This window comes from Trichosurus vulpecula, chromosome 9, assembly GCF_011100635.1.
Source record: "Trichosurus vulpecula isolate mTriVul1 chromosome 9, mTriVul1.pri, whole genome shotgun sequence".
In the NCBI taxonomy this organism is placed as follows: Eukaryota; Metazoa; Chordata; class Mammalia; order Diprotodontia; family Phalangeridae; genus Trichosurus; species Trichosurus vulpecula.
The window spans coordinates 61,899,467-61,918,586 of NC_050581.1; the positions used below are offsets into that span (position 1 = coordinate 61,899,467).

The 19,120-nt window shown below is 44.6% G+C and overlaps 2 protein-coding genes across 3 annotated transcripts in view; one reads left to right on the forward strand and one right to left on the reverse strand.

Annotated features, from left to right (window-relative positions):
• Positions 1–2,702, reverse strand: part of LOC118832130 (dynein intermediate chain 1, axonemal-like) — a 149,270-nt gene extending 146,568 nt beyond the window's left edge. The window contains exons 1-2 of the mRNA XM_036739560.1: positions 2,645–2,702; positions 2,335–2,405 (exon numbers count right to left, since the gene is read on the reverse strand). Coding sequence (XP_036595455.1) covers positions 2,335–2,405; positions 2,645–2,702 — 129 coding nt within the window. The remainder of the gene's footprint in view (positions 1–2,334; positions 2,406–2,644) is intronic.
• A 225-nt stretch (positions 2,703–2,927) lies between these two features.
• Positions 2,928–19,120, forward strand: part of FAM219A (family with sequence similarity 219 member A) — a 98,279-nt gene continuing 82,086 nt past the window's right edge. Inside the window, exon 1 of one of the 2 annotated variants that reach the window (XM_036738975.1) lies at positions 2,928–3,354. In XM_036738975.1, coding sequence (XP_036594870.1) covers positions 3,295–3,354 — 60 coding nt within the window. In that variant the 5' untranslated portion in view covers positions 2,928–3,294. The remainder of the gene's footprint in view (positions 3,355–19,120) is intronic. The other variant, XM_036738976.1, reaches the window with a different exon arrangement.

Genomic DNA, 19,120 nt, shown 5'->3' on the forward strand with positions numbered 1-19,120 from the left:
CATAGATATTCATACCACTGGGATGGGCTAAGAGTTACCAAGTACAATCCTTTTGTTGAGATAGAAAACCACAAGGCCTTATAACCTGCCCTGAAACAGCATCTTAAAGACCTCTGGACCTTGCCATATGACTTTCTGCTGCACTTAAAAAACCCTGGGCCTTGTTATCCACCCTGCAACTGAACTCTCTTATATATATTGTCTCTCCCAATTAGAGTGTAAGATCCTCGAGAGCAGGGACTGTCTCATTTTTTCTATTTTGTCCCTACCACTTAGTATAATGCTTGGCATATAGTAAGTTTTCAATATATGTTCCATTCATTCATTCATTCATGTTATTATATCTGGAGAAGATTCTAGCTTTCTGATGCAACTCAATTCCTATGTACTTTTCTCCTTGTATTTTTCCTCTTTCTTTTAACCCATTTGACTCTTCATTGTCTTGGGACTCTTCTTAAGTTTAGTCATTGCCTGACTGATTTTTAAAACTTTCTTTTAAGCCTATCTAGAAGTTTTGCTTTTTTCTCTGAATTTCTATTGCTGTTTAAGAACGAGAACTTTGAAGTTGGCTGTCTCATAACCTTTTATGGTGCCATCTTCACAGAAGAGCTATGGCATGGAAGAGGGATTAGGCTGCTGCTTAACTCCAGAAGGCAGAATAAGGTAGAAGATGCGAAAAGGTGAATTTAGGCTTGATATGAGGGAAAACTTCCTAACAAAGCTATCCAAAAGTCAAATGGGCTGTCCCGGAATGTAGTAGATTCCTGTTCACTGGATATCTTCAAGCAATGCCTGTACAACCATTTGTCAGAGATGTCTTGTTCAAGTATAGGTTACCCAAGATGGCCTCTGAGGCCCCTTTCCAACTCCAAGATTTTATGATTCTGGCCCTCTTTTCTGCCTGAGACAGTAGAAGCTAGAGGAAACATCACCAATAGCTATATATATATATATAAGATCATGTGCCACCTAAATAAGCTGTCCATGGACTATTCATCAAACTTACAAATTCTAGGGTGAGGGAGACCTCTCTTTGAAATTTGAGATGAGTGATGATAGAACAAATACCATCATCATCATCAAGATTTAAAATGTATAATTGATTTATATAGTGCTTTACAGTTTTCAGAATATTTTGTAAACATTTCCCTGTTTATCCTACTTTATATAAAATTATATAAAATTCATTAGATTAAGGTATGGGGCAAAAAGGAATGTGAACAAATTTTAAAATGGTTTGGATAGAAAGGAACCACTTGGGCTCTGTCATTCATGTAAGTGTATCTTACACATAACTAATAATACCATTCTTCAGAACACTGCTTGATGCTGCCGCTGGCAACAGAACCTTAGTTTAATTGGATTATGGATCTGACCCAATAGGGTGATTCTTAGAATCCCATGAAATAGGACAAAAGATGAGAAGTGACTTGAGTGTGTGCTTTTTACTGAAAAGACAATTTAGGAAGACAATCTAGAGTGTGAAACAAAAGAGGCTCAGGAAAAGTGAAAGATGGATAAATAGGATATAGGAATAGAGAGGGAGAGATGCATTTTATGGATTCATGTTGGGAATGGTGGATGAAGTAGGTTGGAGGCTAAGTGATATGAAATATCAGCTGGGGGTCATTTGCCAGGGTTCTTCAGCCTCTAAACTAATATGCTGGGGAAAAGAGAAGAACTCAAAGGTGCTGTCAAGGACAAAGTTATTTATAATTGCCTCTCCTCTTTATGCCTTCTGTGTCCAAAATCCTAAGCATCTTACAGTACAGTGCAATCCATAAGACTTTCCCCAGGAACACAAGACCGCAAGGGAACACATATAATAGACGCATTATCAACACTCTCAGGTGTATAGCCACAGTGTAAGGGCCACTTTTGGGACCAACTGCCCAGAGGCGTGAACTCTTTTTTTAAATAAGCTTCTTTCACAGCTCAGCAGCCCTGACTCCCCTATTCTAAGGAACACTTAATAAATGAAGAAGTACAGGTACAGCTTTCCCTAGGAAGCCTCCTCTGATTTCCGTCGCCCACACGGATTTCTCCTTTCGTCTCCAATAGTACTTACAGCTTGTACCAATTTATACCTCATTACATTACGTCCTGCATTGCTGTCTTCCTAAATAGCTGCTCAGGGGCAGAGGCAGGGAGGGTGACGTCTCCGCTGAGAGCAGCGCTGGGCCCCCCGCAGGCAGTCAAGAACTTCTCGTGGACCGACCCGGGTGAGGCAGCCGAAGGTCAGGGGAGTGACTGGTCAGAGGGGCTTGGGGAAGGTTCAGTTCAGAAATGGGAATAAAGGGGCGGACCTATTAGGATTGACGGGAGGAGTTTTACCGTTCTACGGGCCGCAGTTTTCGGGGCCATCGCGATCGTAACAGGTAGGTCCTGGAACCTCAGGATTCGGACTTAAACCCTGCGGGCAGGAAGTGTACACCCGTTACCCAGGCAGCGCACCGGAAGCCTCGCGACCCCTCCTCCCGGCTGCAAGCCATGTATGTCACGTGACCACTCGTGGGTGGGGGCGGGGTGGGATTCATTGCCGCAGTTGGGTTTTCCCCTCTCTCCTTTTATCCCCTCTCCCATTTGTTCTCCGCTGGTGTGGGAAAAGAAAGCTCCTCAGTGGGCTGGATCCTGACGCCGTTACCTTGGCAACGGACCCGAAGCTCGGGCGCAGGCGCATCTCCTTGCACCGAAGCGGTCATCCGCGGGCAACACCGTTCCCCCCGCCCCCCATCTTGGGGAGGGAGGTGGGAATCATTCTGGGGGCGGGGCGTCGTCGCCCCGCCCACCTCATGAATTATGTGGAGCTGAGGTAGCCCCCTCCCGGTGCTCCTGAATCCGCGGAGGCGGGAGGGGGGCGGTGGGGCGCTGCCCCCTTCATGAATTATGCGGCCCAGAGGGGCGGGCGGTGTCCCGGACCCGGAAGTGGAGTTGCCGAGTCACCGCAGTGGCTGAGCTGGCTGACAGGAGGCGAGCTGGGGTGGGGAGCGGGCGCGGCGGAGGCAGCCAGCGGGATCGGGCGCGGGAGCGGGGGATGAGGCTGCGGCCGGGCACGACGGCTCCTCTCGCTGCCCTGTGAGGAGGCCGCGGTGCCTGCCCTCTCTGCTCGCGCTCGCGGCCGGCCGGCCTCGCCTTCCTCCTCCCGTCCTCCATCGCCCCTTCCCTTCCTCGCTCACTCGCCCGCCCGGCCGCGCCTTTCACTCGCCCGCCCGCCTGCACCGGGGGAGCTGCGCCGCCGCCGCCGCCGCCACCGCCCACGTTCCGCGTCCCCTCCCTCCCCATCCCCCCGGCACCATGATGGAGGAGATCGACCGGTTCCAGGTGCCCACGGCGCACTCGGAGATGCAGCCGCTGGTGAGGGAGGGCGGGCGCAGCCGGGCGGAGGCTGCTTGGGAGGGGGCTCGCGGGGGTTGGGGGTGGGGGCAAGGTGTGCCTGGCGACCCCCGCCATCCGCGCAGAGGGAGCAGAGGCGAGGCATGCACCGGCTGATGAGAGAGAGCATCTCCCCGCGGTCGGGGTAGGAGACAGGTTAGGGACTGCGTGGGGAAAGAGAGACGGGGAGGGGGTTCGGAGCCCCGAGCAGGAGTGGGGAGCAGCTGGAGGGAGAGGGACAAGTGCGAGCCCGCGGGAAGCGGAGTAGGCTTGGGGAGTGAGCGGCAGGGCTGGGCGAACGACGTGGAGATGAAGAGGCCCTTTGTAGGGGGTGGGGGGTGGAAACCAGAAGCAGGAGGCAGGGGGTGGCTTCGACAGGAGGCATAGGAAACCTGAAGGGGAGGGGGGAGAAGCCAAAGAAGGACGATCCCCGCAGCGGGAAGCAGTGCAGGCACCTAGAGATGTGGAGTTAGAGAGATGGGGGGAGGGGCGGGGGAGCCTGAACCAGACCGAGCCGCGAGAGGGGAGTGGGAGGTAGCAGGAGGTGGGATGGGCAGGAAGCTTGGCTGGGAGGAGAACACTAATGCCAAGGGTAGGCATTGCTGGGATGGGGAGACATTTGGTGGAGGAGTGTGGGGGGAGGGGATGAGGGGAGTGAGCGAACCTAGGAATGGAAATGAACATCTCAACCTCATCCCCACCCCCCCATTCAAGTAGCTGAGAGTGGGGAATGAAGGTAGGAGAGGGGAGACAAGAGAGGCCTGAGGCCAGGAGGCAAATGAAGGGGGAGCTGATGGAGATGGACAAGGGGATGGAGATGGAGGATACCAGGTGCAGCAAAGTGTGAAGGCTGAAAGCTGGGAACCTGAGAATGGGACCACAAGGCTGTGATGTCCAGTGTGCTGGAAGGCTTGGACTCTGGGGGATGATGGTGAAATAGTAAAACCGACCATTAGTTTTATGCATTGTCCAGAATTGGAGAAAGGCTAAGGGACCCCATGTTCCCTGGAAAGTCCCGGAAAAGGTGTCTGGGAAAACAGGTACTCCTTTGCTGGTAGTATGTAACCCCAGGCATTTATCAGCACCCCTCAGTTCATGCCTGCTGCCCAGGGGGTATGTTTGGAGAGTCTAAAGGCCTCCCTTTTTCCCTTCCTGAACACTGGTGCCTGCCCGATGCTAAACAGTCCCTGCCAGTTTGAGCCCCTGTGTCAGTGAGGGAATGATGTAATCGCTCCCAGCGCAGTTGTGTTGGGAAGGAGAAAGTAGAAAGGAATACACACACAGGGCGTCTGAACCTGGGGGTAGGTGGTGGGGGAAAGAGGTTGTCTGCTACTATGCTAGGGACCATCCTCTGTAACAGACTTGCCACCTTTAGAAGTTTCTCTGGAATGGCGCCTGAAGTGGGAGCTAGAGGTGTTGCAGAGGAGGAAGAGGAAGAAATAAGAGCCCTAACTTGGTTTTAACTTGGTAACCTTGTCAGATCTGGTTGTCTTCTTCTTTTGAGGAGTGTGGGGGTGAGGTGGGGGAGATCAAGAGACATAGGAAACCTGAAGGGGTGGGAGAAGTCAAAGAAGAGATATGGCTGGAAACTGAAGAGTCTCCTAGAGCTCGATGGAGAGAGGGATTTGTGAGTTCTCTACTTGTGAATATGGAAGAGGTTTAGTTTGATTCCACGCTGGTGGTGATCTCTGGAAATCCTTAATCTGCGTCTCCTGTTCTTTGTCCTCTTACTTTGCCCAGAGGCTACAAAGCAAACTTCCTCTCCTGCAGACCTGGGAGAGCTTTAGTAGACACAGTATTAGGCTTTGTGGTTTTTAGAGCAAATAATCTATAGAGTACAGCTTCTTAAACAATTATTAGACCAGAGTAGTGGCTGACAACCTTGAAGAGTTGATGGGAAATGGATCACTTTAATGACTCATTGTCCCCCTCTGACTATGGGATTCTAGAAGAGGATTCAAGGGGAGAATACGCTTACTTTGAAAGGGGTAAGACTGAGAGGAGGAATATCTCCAAAGAAGAAGGGAGTTGGATGATTTCTCTTGTCTAGATGGGAAGGAAGCAGGTATGGACATGGGAAGAGAGAGAGCTTTGGCCCCTCCTGCTTTAAGCCTTCCATAGCAACCTGGCATTATAAGTCAGTATATTTGGATTGCCACTTGAGCTCTTGCTTTGGAATTTTGTGTTGATGATTGTTTATGCTTTGAGTGGCAGTGGGTGTTGGTGGGTCCTTAGCTGTTTATGGGTTGTATAGTCATGTGGTTGTGGACTGTCTATAGTCATGTGGTTGTAGACTGTCTATATTTACTGCTTGCAGACACTGAGCATTTTAATGGAAATGTTTTGGTTCTCTCTGGCTTCCTTGAGACCCTTTAGTCTGCTATAGGTGTACTCTGCAAGGAAATACTTTGCTGTGATTCAATGATGGTTTAGGTTAGAGCATTTTAATGGAATCACAACTCTAGAATTCATAGATAAGTAGCACAGTTATAATTCCTAATAACAGGAAGTATAGCAATTAGTTTGTTGTTCTCTCTTACTTGATCCCCAGCCACCAATTTAAAGAGAACTAGGCACCTACATTCCCTCTCCCCAACCCCTACAGCAACTTGTGCTTTGGGAATCAAGAGAGTCTGATTCAGTCTGCCTCTAAGAAGGGAGCTCAGTGTTTCCTGGAAGCCCAAGCCAGTCATATCCCTTCATCTTCAGACACTAAACTCAGACCATAATGGGATAGAAATTGGATCCTGAAAAAAAATCAAAAAGTGAAATGAGGGCTAAAGGGGAATTAGGCAGGAATGAAAATTAAGAATGGTTATTGGGTAGGACAGAGAGGTGCACTGATCTGTCCCTTCCCATCTCTAAACTTCTGTTAGCCCTAGCTATAAAATGAAGTTTAATCATTCATCCCCTTCACTCCCAACCTTCTCTAACTCCTAGAATTTTCATGGAAATCTGAGAATCCTCCTTTCTCCTAAAATAGTTTAGACCTTTCAGAGAAGAGAGTAAGGTTGCCACAATTTGAAGTTCTAAGGACATGGCAGGCTAGGGTGCAGTGGAGAGCAGTGCATTGTCGTTGGCAGCATCATTAGGCCTGTCTGGAATAAACTGGCATCCTACCAGCCAGGAGTTTAAGGTTTTCAACCTAGCATCTTTGAAGTACCCTTGGTACTTCACTCTATGGCAGCAGCTAATCAAATTACGTAAATACTCATAACTTCCCTGAGGTGGTAGTGTAAAAATAGTTATTTCTTGTTTAGAAGTTCGATGAGCTTGTGGGTTGAAGGGAGAAGGGGAACAGGGAAAGGAATATCTTAATTTTCTGCTTAAAGAAGAACTTGAAGCTTTAAAAGGGGTGGGGAACACTGTAGCTAGCTAAGAAAATATGTTTCCAAGGTGCTAATTTAAGCATTAACTGTCAGTAGGAAGAGATCTCAGCCCTGCTACTGTTTTGCGTGAAACTAGGCTAGGCTATAGGTTCAGGGATGGAGTTTGCCCTGGAGTGTATTTTCTATTGCTTATCTCTTTTTTCCCAAGCCCCATAGTGACCTGATAACACTGACCTGCTTATCCTTAAGCTAGCCAAATGAGGCTCTTTCCCTGAAATCTTCACGTATAAGATTGGGCTCTGGTTGTCTCCCTTTATCCTTTGAAAAGGAAATGAAATGATATTAATTCCCTGGGCCTTAGTTATACTATATCTGCCGTGTAGACAATCATAAATATATTCCAAGAACATGAATTCTCCTGAGAACTTTCAGAGGGCAAGGAAGTTTTGTGTATATTGTAATGTTAGTCTCTGGGACTGAGGTCATACTGCTGCCAGTGCTACTATGATTTAGGGAGGGAATTCCAGCTACCAGATCCTTTTTTGCACATCGATTACATTTGATTCAGGCTGTTGTCTTTGTTGAATAGCCAAGACAGGTAGATGGTTGCCTGTTACAAGAACTGTCTGCTCTGCTTATGTCATACAGCATAGCTTTTCCAACTGTAGCTGATAAAGAAGAGAGGAAAAGATTTGTTTCAAAAAGAAAAATGGAGTTTTTAAGCATTTAAATATGTCATGACAGGAGCCTACAAGACTTATGGGATTTCTAGGTGCCTAAGACAATCACTAGTGTGTGTTCCCTTGGTAAGCCAATGAAGAGTTCTTTTAGAATCAAGTGTGATCTTTTTGAAGACTGTAGAGGGAATGGATTCCACTTGGTAAAAGGGAAGTTTTAGAATTAGCCCTAGGGGAGAACTTGTGACACCATTATTGCCCGTGAAAGCAGTTCCCAGGAGAATCTGTATGCTCTTTTGGAGATGTTAGCATAGGTTTAGAAGTGAGGAATTTTAAAAAATGATGTGTTGAGACATTTTGACTCCTTCCCTTTGTGCATGTGAGTTGGGGTGAATGGTTAGTGATCCTTGCTGATTCCTGATATCCTTGGGGAAACAGAGACTCAGAGGTGCATGTTCCTTGCAGGTGGCTTGTACCCAGTTCTTAAAGTAGCAGAAGGAACACAACAATGACTGCAGATCCATATACCACTGAAAATTGGCCCACATGGCAGCCTTAGTACATGTGTCTTATATTGCCAGTACTTGGCTAGATATATCTATCTGTTCTGGGTTAGCTATAGAAGCAGCAATTAGACTAGACCTTTTAAAGATCCCACCAAGGCACAAAATTATAAGATTTGGGGGCTTTAATTATTTTGGATGTGATCCCTACCTTTCATAGCTTTATTATTCATAATGTTTGTTAGATTATCTGGGCTAGGTATTGTACACTCACTCAAATTTGAAGGTGGGTTTTCCTGTTGAGCTCTGCAGTTAACTACCCCTTGAGTGTTTTTGGTAACTAGTTCTTCCCTGGAGTGTCTCAGACGTTCCTTAATCATATGGAGGATATTCATTTGGAAGGAGGCAGGTGTTTTCCTCTGCTTGAAGCTGCTTTCACTTCATCATGGGCGATTCGGGAACCGTAGCAATCCATAGTGCTGTTCTGTGCTGGCATTGAGGCAGAAGGTTGCTAATAGATGGGCTCGCCCTCAAACAACTTCTTTTCCTCCAGCACCCTTGATAATTGCAAGTGAAATTGTTCAAGCTACAGAAAGGCAGAAAAGACCCGTGATGGTTTTTTCCTGTAGCATTTTGATTACGGAGGGAAATGCTTTGTTGACCGAGATGATGCTCTGTGTCGCAGTGTCTATCTGGGTCTGGCCCTTTGCCTTTCTCCTATGCAGGAAATCTGGGTATTGGTCTCCTAAAGAAAATTGCTGGAGGAAGAGATGGGTGTGGACCCATCCGGAAATACTGGTCCATTGGAGCTGAAGGAAGGAAATGACTGGACTTGGCCTCTGCTAGGTGTTCTGAGCTAAGGCACATAATCCTTTAAAGGTTTAGCTGTGGGAATGGAAAAGGAACCTCAGAACTGAGGTTGTTTGCCAGAAATCACTATGCGTGGTCAGGAATTAATTGGCAGCCAGTTGGCATAGTGAATAGAACACTGGCCCAGGAATTAGGAAGACCTGACTTAAAATTCAGCTTCAAATAGTTTATAGCTCTGTGGCCCTGGGCAAGTCGTTTAACTTCTGTCTGCCTCAGTTTCCTTAACTGTAAAATGGAAATAATTACAGCATTTACCTCCCAGGGTTGTTGTGAGGATTCAATGAGCTGAACTCAGCACAGAGCCTAGAACATACTAGGTGCTTCATAAGTGCTTATTCTGTTATAAAGGGCAGCGTCCTGTAAATATAAAGGCTGTGTGACAATGACGATTGGGCATTATGTGGAGTTCTTCTGCCTACTCCCCTGATTTGGCAAGAAACCTGTTCAGGAACAGATTTATTTAGAAGTAATCTAGTCCGACCCCCTTATTTTAAAAAGGAGGAAACTGAGACCCAGAGAAGGGCATTGACTTGAATTCTGATACACAGATGCTTGATGGCAGAACCCAGGTCTTCTGGCTGCAGTGTAGAGTCCTTTTTTTCAGAATTGGCAAAAACGGACAAAACAATTATGCTTCTTAGGCATAATTTGGAGGAACACTCCAAAATTACCATGATTTCCATGATGATAGCTGTGAAAATAAAAGCTCACATTTATATACTACTTTACTATTCACAAAGTGTTTCCTCACAACCACCCTGCAAGGTAGGTAATAAAACATTGCTGTTTCCATTTCACAGAGGAGGAAACTGATGCTCACACTTCTGTGTGTGGTTAAATGGCACAGTTTTATTCCCTGAACGAATGTCCTAAATGGACTGTTAGTGTGGAACTCATGTTCCACATAAATCATAAGGTCTTCTATGAAGATTTAGTGAAGGTCATGAATAACACCTGAATAAGATGAGATAGCCTGGACAAATCGCAGTCTGTACTTATAGAAAAAGCACCTATGCCGTGAAACCACAGAGCCAGTGAAGTATTGAACACATAAACACTAGTTCAAGTTTAAACGTACAGTTATCCCTAGTAAAAGGGGGGAAAAACAGGAAAACTTCGTTGGAGCCAAAAGCTCCCCCTCTAACACATTTGTGCATTGATACTAGTTCTTCTGCAAGGGAGCCCTTAAGACCTTTGAAGACAGTCTCCCAGTGTACTCATTTCTTTCTACTCTTTTACTTCTGACTTGGTTTCTAAACCCCTCCCCTTATGACTTACCTTTCCCTTAATATCCTCTAGAGTGGATCATCAGTGTCTCTTAAAATGCTTTGCCTAGAACACTGTATTATAGATGTGGTTTGATTCAGGCTGTTGTCTTTGCTAAATAGCCAAGACAGGTAGATGGTTGCCTAGAACACTGTATTATAGGTGTGGTTTGACTCTATAGACTCTGGTGAGTTTATCTAAATCGGTCTGGATATCATACTTTTTTAATGCAGGCTAGGATTGCATGGATGAAAAAATCACCTAGCCTGAAAAGGCATGCATGGGTTGCTAGCTGTTACAATGTATGTATACACTTAGATTGTGGATCCTTAGAAGTATCAAAGAATTACATTAGCATTTTTATCAAGGAGCAGCACTCTTAAGTTTATATAAAGTCGTGACACATGAAAAGGTGGTAGCTCTTCCTGTTACTTGAGTATTTAATATAAGATATATACAAAATAAATGGAAGTAATCCAAGAGGGAAGACAGTGCCATTAGGGCAACTAGGAAAGGCTTCTTGAGGAAGTAGAATTTTGGCTGATGCTTGAAGGAAGCCAGGTGAGGAGGGAGAGCATTCCAGGCATGGGACAGACAATGAAAAATACATGAAATAGAAATATGGAGTGTTTCATACATGGAACAGCAAGAAGACTCATGTTATTGAATCGAAGAGTATGTGGGAAGAGAGAGGATAGGGTATAAGACTAGTATGGTAGGAAGGGACTAAGGTTATGAAGGGCTTAAAAGCCAAATGAGGGTCTTCTGTTTGAACCTGAAGATAATAGGGAGCTGCTGGAGTTTATTGAGTGAGGGGAAAGGTGACATAGTCAAAACCGTGTTTTAGGAAGATCACTTTGGTAGCCAAGTGGTGGATGGACTAGAACGAGGAGAAACTTGAGGCAAGGTGACCAACCAGCAGTCTATTCCACTAGTTCAAGTGCAGGGTGTTGAGGGCCTGCACCAGGGTGGTGGTAGTGTCATCAGATGAGAGAGTATGCAAGGAATGATGCAAAGGAAGAATCAACAGAACTTGGCAACAGATTGGGTATGTGGAAGGGTTGAGAGTGAGAGAGATAAAAGAGAAGGTGATACCTAGGACGGGTGCCTGGGTGACTGGAAGGGTAGTGGTGCACTCAACAGTAATGGGGAAGTTAGGTAGAGGGGAAGGTTTGGGGAGCAGAGGGGGAAAAATGAGTTTCATTTTAGACAAGTTGAGTTGAAGGTGTCTGTGGGATATCCAACGCCAGATAATAGGCAGTTGGGGATATAAGACTGGAGGTTAGGAGAGAGGTTGGAATTGCATAAAGAGGGCTGAGGGATGCCAATTCAATCCCCTGGAGCTGATGAGATCACCATAAAATAGTATGGAAGGAGAAGAATGGGCACAACCTGGATAGAGATCCACCAAAGGATCCTGAGAAGGAGAGGGTCATCTAGGTTAAAGGAGAACCAAGAGAGGGCGGTGTGGAAGAAACCTGGAGAGAAAAGTGTATCAAGGAGAAGCAGAGCCAGTATCTGAACCCGACTCCAAAAAGAGCATGCTTTGAACATTGGACTTAGAGTCAGAGAATGTGAGTTTTCCTACCCAGGTGATTGTCAGTGCTCTTTCCATTGGGACGTATGCAGTCAAATAATCGCTCTGTTACTTATTTTGCTACTGATTTGCTGCTTAATTCCCAGACCTCCTTAATCTTAGTGCCTTCCTTCTGAGACCATCTGCAGTTTATTCTGTATGTACATAGTTTTTGCATGTTGTTTCTCTCGTTTATAAACTATAAGCTCCTTCTGAGCAGGGACTTTCAAACAAATCTTTCTTTGTATAGCTTGTATAGCGCAGTAACTGGCCCATAGTAAGGGTCTGTTGACTTGACCTGTGTGGCCTTAGGTAAGTAAGTCAATTTAACCTCTCTGGGCCTTAGTTTCCTGATCTGTAAAATGGGGATGATAATATCATCTACCTCCCAGGGTTGTTGTGAGGATCAAATGAGATAGTTCTAAGTGCTAAATAAATGTTTGTTGTTCTTGTTGTTAAGTCAGTACTGGTCCTAGGTTTGGTGGTTTGAAGAAGCAAAGGGGAAGAGTGGAAAAGCCCTGGAAGTGGAGGCAGAAAAGATGGGTTCAAAGCCTCCTTCTGTCAAGTCACTTTTCTCTGCCTCAGTTTCCTCATCTATAAAATGGAAATAATCCCTAGCATACTTATATGTCACAGGAATGGTAGGTCCGAATGAGGTGGCATTCTGTAAGACTTAAAGGGCCATACAGGCTATTCAGAGGGTCCCAAAAGTCTTAGTGCTATTTTAAGACTTAAAAAAGCACTAGGACATCCTATATAAATGTCAACTATTTTTAGGATGTGGATAGAGGATACAGAAAAAGTAAATGATCCAGTTTCTAATCTTGTTGGGAAGATGAGTTGCATTCGTGAAAGCACTTAAAAACAGAGGACAAAATATATGAAATGCCAAAATGTTGTGGAATATAAAACTATCAGGAATCATGAAGGAGCATATGAGAGAACTAGGGTGCGGGGTAAGCAGAAGTTTTGGGAATAGGCTTCAGGAAGGAAATAGGAGAACTAAGCATTGAAGGATAGATGGAAGTAGTTTGAGTAGAAGAGAGCATTCCACAGAGAGGAGGGACTGGGAGAGGTAGAAGGAGAGGGAGAGGGAGGGGAGGGAGGGAGGGAGGGGGAGAGAGAGAGGGAGAGAGAGAGCACAATCGTAAAAGACTCTGGATGGAGAGTTGGAAGGAAGCTCTGAGGCCATCCAGGCCAACCCTTCATGTGACCAAACATACAGACATAAGAATGAGATGATTTTCCAGGGCTTTATCCCCAGTGGCTAGAATGTCCTCACTCCCTATTCTACCTCTTAGAACCCCGAGATTTCTTTAAAGTGCAGCTCAGGTACCACTTCCTACAGCCTTTTCCTGATTTTTCCCACTTTTCCCTTGCATGCACTGCTGCCCCCTCCCCCCATCGGTAGTGATCTTTGCCCCTTGAAATTACTTTATACATATTTTGTGTTTATTTATCTTTGTATTTTTTTGTATCTTCCTCTCTTTTTTTCCTCCCATTTTCCCCACACACCAAATAGAAGCTCTTAAAAGGAAGGAATTATTGTGTTTTTGTCTTTGTATTCCCAGCGCTTGGCACAGTGTCTTACACACAGTAGGTGCTTAATTTGTTGAATGGAGTACATGAGAGATAATGAAGAGTAAAAATGAAGTGGAATGTATTATGTCAGGTAGGTATGGAACAGAGGATTGGATATATAAATAAATTGGATCATGGAAGGCCTAGATTCCCTGATGAAAGATTTACTCTAGAGCGCCTAGTAATTCAGTGGTAAAGAATGAGCGCAGGTCTCACCTTGGGTAGTCTGTTACAAATCTCTCTTTCTAGAGCCCTTTCACTTTGTAGTGTCACACAAGTTTTTGAGGGTGAGGAAAATAGGCGAGACATGTGAAGGCCCAGTCAGTCTCTCTTTAGCAGCAAAAATGATGAGTGTGCTCTCCAGCTTTGTTGTGAAGATAGAGAAAGCTATTAATAGAGTGGGGATCTTTAATATTTAATTAGCAAAATTCCCATCTCTGCTAATGATGAGGCTCCTACATAAGTCTTTTAACATTGAGCGACTAGCTCACATCCTTCCAGAGATGAGAAAACATCTGCTGCTCTTAGCAGGCTGAATGCCAGTACAGTGTGTCCTGGCCCTCATGTGCCAGTAACGGTTTGCTTAATGTTTTCCTCACAAATGCAAAAATCAAATGTTAAAGGATATTGAACTGGGGGCAGGTCCTGTTATTTAGTGGAGGAGCTGCTAGCTATAAAGTAGAATCAGACAGATTCATAAGTCCTTGCAAATTAACATGCAGATTGCATCAGCTGGTAAGAGGGATTTGCTGGTTGTGCTACTGTACCAACAAAATCATGAAGCCCTGCCAGTGAGAATTCTTAGGATCACTGATACTCCTGTTCCCTGGGTTTGTTGCTTTTAGCAGGCCTTCTCTTATCTGTTTGAGCATTGGCTGAATAAAGAAAGTGACCAGTCCAGAAGGTTAATGGAAATGCTAGGAGGCAAAAGGATGCAGTGTTACTATGGATGTGATGAGGGTTTGGGAGACAAAATGAGGAATATTAAATTAAGGGGATCGATGATATGTAGGCTGTCCAGAGGTAAAGAAGCAGCAAAGAATATCACTTGTGAACCAGATTTAGTATGTTTGTCAGCCACAGCCCCATAGTCTACTAAATGTACTGACTTATATACTATTAGCTTTTTTCAAAGGTTTGGTGACTGACCACTTCTGAATTTTTAAATATTGGTTTTAAGATTTGTCACAGAAGCCACGTGGATGGGTTTCCAGCATCTGAAGATTTAAGAAGTCTCTCCTGACTCTGGAAGTGATCCAAGCCTCGTTTTCCTGGAATTCAACTGACCAGGCCGAACAAAGTCAGGTGTGAGATGGCAAAAACTGAGGGAAAGCTTCGACTTCCTTTAGAAGCCCTGAGCTCTCCAGAGAGCTCTGCCACAGACTGGATGGAGTTTTCCCATATGTAAATGGGATGAAGAGAAGACCATTTTCTTTCTTCTTGACATTTTTGTGGCAGTGTCTAAAAGGGATCTATAAGATATTCTGAAGATATTAGGTGATTCTTTGTAGTACCTTAAGGAGCAATAGGAATAGCAGCAGTGCCCTGGAAAATGTAAGATATTTGAAGGACAGAGGACTAGAAAATGGGAATGCAGCTGTGGTCATCGCACCTTCTTTCTTCTATTTTCCACATAAACTGTCCACAGAAAGAAAAAGGCAAGAGGGAGGCCTTGAAAAGAATTCAGTTGACTGTTGCTTCTGTGGAACCACTTTTTGTTAGTAGTCATGAAATTCCACCTTGCCTCATACACAAGCCTCTTTAGAAAAGCACACAATTGCTGCTGCTGCTTTATGTTCAATATCTAGCATTTCACCAGGACCTCAGAGGATGCCATTTTCAATCTATTGTCTTCCTGCAGACCTAAGACAGATTCTTTGTTGGCCTTCCTGCTAGCTTTCTTCTGAATTCATATAGGTACCAGCTAAGGAACAGTAGGCCTATGGGCTTTGCTCAGGGAGACTCCCAGGCTTTCTCTCTTTATAGAAAGTGTCTATTACACAGATCTCCCTCATTTTCAGAGTCTTGTTATCCCTTCTGGTGTTTCATTTGTCTTCTCCATCTCTGGCTTTTTTTTTCCCAACGAAAAAGACATTTATTGAGTGACTACTGCTTGAAATTTTAGGAGATAGACAGGACCCAACCCCTGTCCACAAGAAGCTTAAAATCTAGTGGTGATGGGACACAGATAACTACAATACAAGGTAGAATATGCTAATGAAGTCATAAACAGAGTACTATGGGATCCCAAAGTAAGGAAAGAACACTTTTGTTTGGGGCACCTGTGAAGGCTTTACGAAGGTGCCCTCAGCTGCCACTCTGAGGAAACAGTCCCTTAGTAACTGTCTGTTCTCTTCTGTACAGTACATAAATAGAAACACTTAAATATCCAATATGTAAATAGAGATTAACGCTAACTCTCCTGGGGCTGAACATTCCTAAGATCAAGCAAAACCTCTGTGTTCTGGGACAAGAGCGTCTCTTTTCCCATAATTTTAGTGTGAACTCTACTCCTGGTTGTGTCTAAAGAGCCATGTGTTGCCTAGGTTTATTTCTCTCTTTCAGTGTTTCCAGGCATCTCCTGGCTTTGGAAAATGGCTCATGGAAAAATACTGTGTTGGCAAAAGCTTCAGCTTTTGTCACTCCCAAGATTCACCACATCTTGCCTGTAGAACACTCAGAGCCTCTTGACCAGTGTGGGCGGCTTTTTGATGTTTTGCCTTTTGCTTATTTATTTTTAATCTAAGAGAAGTCCTGCCACCCTGTCTATGTAGTAATTTGTGGATCAGAGCGATTTATCTTACCCAACTTGCCATTGGAATTGCCAGTCTTCTTCCTTGTTTTTCTGCTGCTTGTAGTAAACACCATGGCAAATAGTTCTGGAAGGCAGTTGGTGTGAATTGCTATTCTCTGAGGCAGGTCCAATATTATCAGACGAGTATTTGCAAAGAGCTTTCTTCCTTCATTTTGGGGCTTGACAATAAGTTATTGATCCCTCCCAACCCCACTCACCCCCATTCCTTCTCCCTCCTAAAACCTGCTTCCTAGTTGAATAAGATTGCATGGAGTTTTAGCTTTATGTGTAATCAGAGTCAGGAGATGCTTGAGGGTGAGCCTTTAGGGAGTCATTTTTCCATATTGGGCTTGGCAAGTGTGGTCAATAGAACTATTGGCTAAACTAGGGTCATAGGGACAAAGTAGAAATGGCCAAGGTCATAGAGTTCTTTAGCCCAGAGTTCGAACTGCCAGGGCTGATTTATATGTAAGCCCCAAGTAGCCAGGCTGCAACCTAGGCCCAATAGAGGGACTGAATCAAGGAAGCCCTGCTGAATTGTAGCACAGCAGGATGCCCGAGTGATACTGTTGGGCCTGTGACTTTGCCACTTCTCTTTTGGTTATGTGGGCTTTTTAGGCAGTCAGGCATTTGCTATTCTCTGCTCAGTGAAGTCCTAGTGAACCAGTCTCCCTCTAGTTGGCTGTATCCTTCTTAGCCAGTGCCTGAGGAAGCCAGGGAAGGTTGACAGTTGGTGAGCTTAAATGGCACTGACTGAAGTTTGCATCATTCTAGATCCTCTCCCAGTGCACTGACTTGCTATTAATACTTCCCTTATCCTTCACCCTAGGGGCTGAAAATGGGCAGAGGAGAGCCTGGCATTTGGAATTATGGGCCTGGAATTCATGAAAGCGATCAGGCTGGAGTTCTAGATTTGAGAATGATTTGCATAGAGGTGACAATTTAAATTGTGTGAGCAAATAAGATTGCTAAAAGAGAAAGCATAAAGAAAGAAGAGGCCGTAGGACAAAACGTTGGCAAACTATCTGCCATAGAGGCTAACCGTTGGAACACTTCATCAAGGAAGAGAGGAAACCAAAAAAGTATGCGTGTCTGAAGATGAGAGAAGAAAGTATTTAGAAGAAGGAGGTGATCAGTAATGATGAGTGTTACAGTGTTTGAGGAAGATAGCAATGAAAAAAAACCCCACTGGATTTGGCAATGAGGAGGTCATTGGTGACCTTCAGGAGCAGTTTTTGTGTGACAGGTGAGCATAGAGGTCAGATTACAGGGAATTGAAGAGCAGGGGAGTGTGAGCTGAGAGAAGTGAAACTTCACTGTGCAACTTTTTAAAGAAGTTTGTCCAGAAAGGAGAAGGAAAAATATGGGATAGTATTTAGATAGGGGATAGAAGAGTCAAGGGAAGGGCTTCTTTTTTTTTTTTTTAAGGATTGGGAAGACAGGAAGGAGCCACCGGAGAAGAAAGTAAAAATAAGTGACCCAAGGGATAATTGCTGAAACAAGATCTTGGGAGAAGTAGTAGAAATTAGTAGACTGGAAAGATCATTGGATTTGGAATGAAAGGACGTGGGTTTGCATCCTGGCTCTGTGATGTGACATGTATGGTCCTGAGCAAGTCACTTACCAACCCTTGCTTTCATTTTCCTCATTTTAAAAATCAGGCTGTAGTCAGTGATCTGTGGTCTCTTCAAACTCTATGACCCTATGAAACAGGCAAGGGTGGGATCAAGGACAGTAGGCATTATTAACCTTAGCAAGGATTAAGGTTGCTTATTCCTCTGAAACAGGTCAAAAGGAGAGAAGGGGTGGTGGTTCTTCAGTTCACTACCCAATCTGATCAGTTGCCAAATCATACTGATTTTTTCTTGTCTCTATGTCTCTTGCATCAGTCCCCTTTACTCCGTTCACACTACAGCCACCATAATTCTGGCTCTCATCATATCTGTTACTATTGAAATAACCTCTCCAGTCCATCCTACATAGCTACCAACAAGATATTCCTAAAGCATAGGTCTGAGAGAAAGAGAGAGAGGCAGAGGCAGAGGGAGAGAGGGAGAGGGGGAGAGAGAGAGAGAGAGAGAGAGAGAGAGAGAGAGAGAGAGAGAGAGAGAGAACGAACACTAAAGTTCTCATGGTTGTCTGTTAGCGCCAGGTTAAAATAGCTTTCTCTGTCTGGCATCCCAGTCTGCCTCTAGCCTGCCCTTCCCCTTCTTACATGGTATGTAATTGCCAAACTGGTCTACTTTTCTACCTTTTACATGACTTTACCTTTCCTGTCTCTGTGATCTTGCACAAGCTGTTTTCTGCAGTGCATTCCCCTCCTTACCTATAGATGTCACCGTATATAGAGTACTAGATATGGTGTCAGGAATACCTGAATTCAAATCCAGGCCCAGACACTACTGTGTGACCCTGGGCAAGGCACTTACTTAATCTGTCTATCTCTGTTTCCTCACCTGTCAAATGGGAATAATTATAGCATCTGTTTCCCAGGGCTATTATTATAAGGATAAAATGAAATAATATCTGTAGAGTACTTTGCAAACCTTAAAGGAGCTCTTAGAATTCCTAACTTCCTTCAGAATTCTGCTTAGATCCTTCAGCTACTAGTCTACTAAATGGAAATTGTTGTTGTTGCTCAGTCATTTCAGTCATGCCCAACTCTCTCTGACCACATTTGGGGTTTTCTTGGCAAAGATACTGGAGTGGTTTGCCATTTCCTTCTCTAGCTCATTTTACAGGTGAGGAAACTGAGGCAAAGAGGGTTAAGTGACTTGCCCAGGTAGTAAGTGTCTGAAGCCAAATTTGAACTCAGGAAGATGAGTCTTCCTGATTCTAGGGCTGGCACTCTTATCTACTGTGCCACCTAGATGCCCCTTCATGGAAATTGCCTTGAATATGTTTTGTATTGTTTCCCCCATAGAATATAAGCTCCTTGAGGTCAGAGATTATTTAATTTTTGTCTTTCTATCCCAGTACTTACAGGGTGTTCCTAAAATCTGGACATATAGGCAGAAATGCATATTTTCAAGAAATGAATGAAATTTTCAACAACATTTTATTTAATTGGAATATTAACAAGTAACATCTTCAATGATTTCCATCATTTGTGATGCTAAGGTTGATGCACTTTGCAAGATTCACGTGAACTC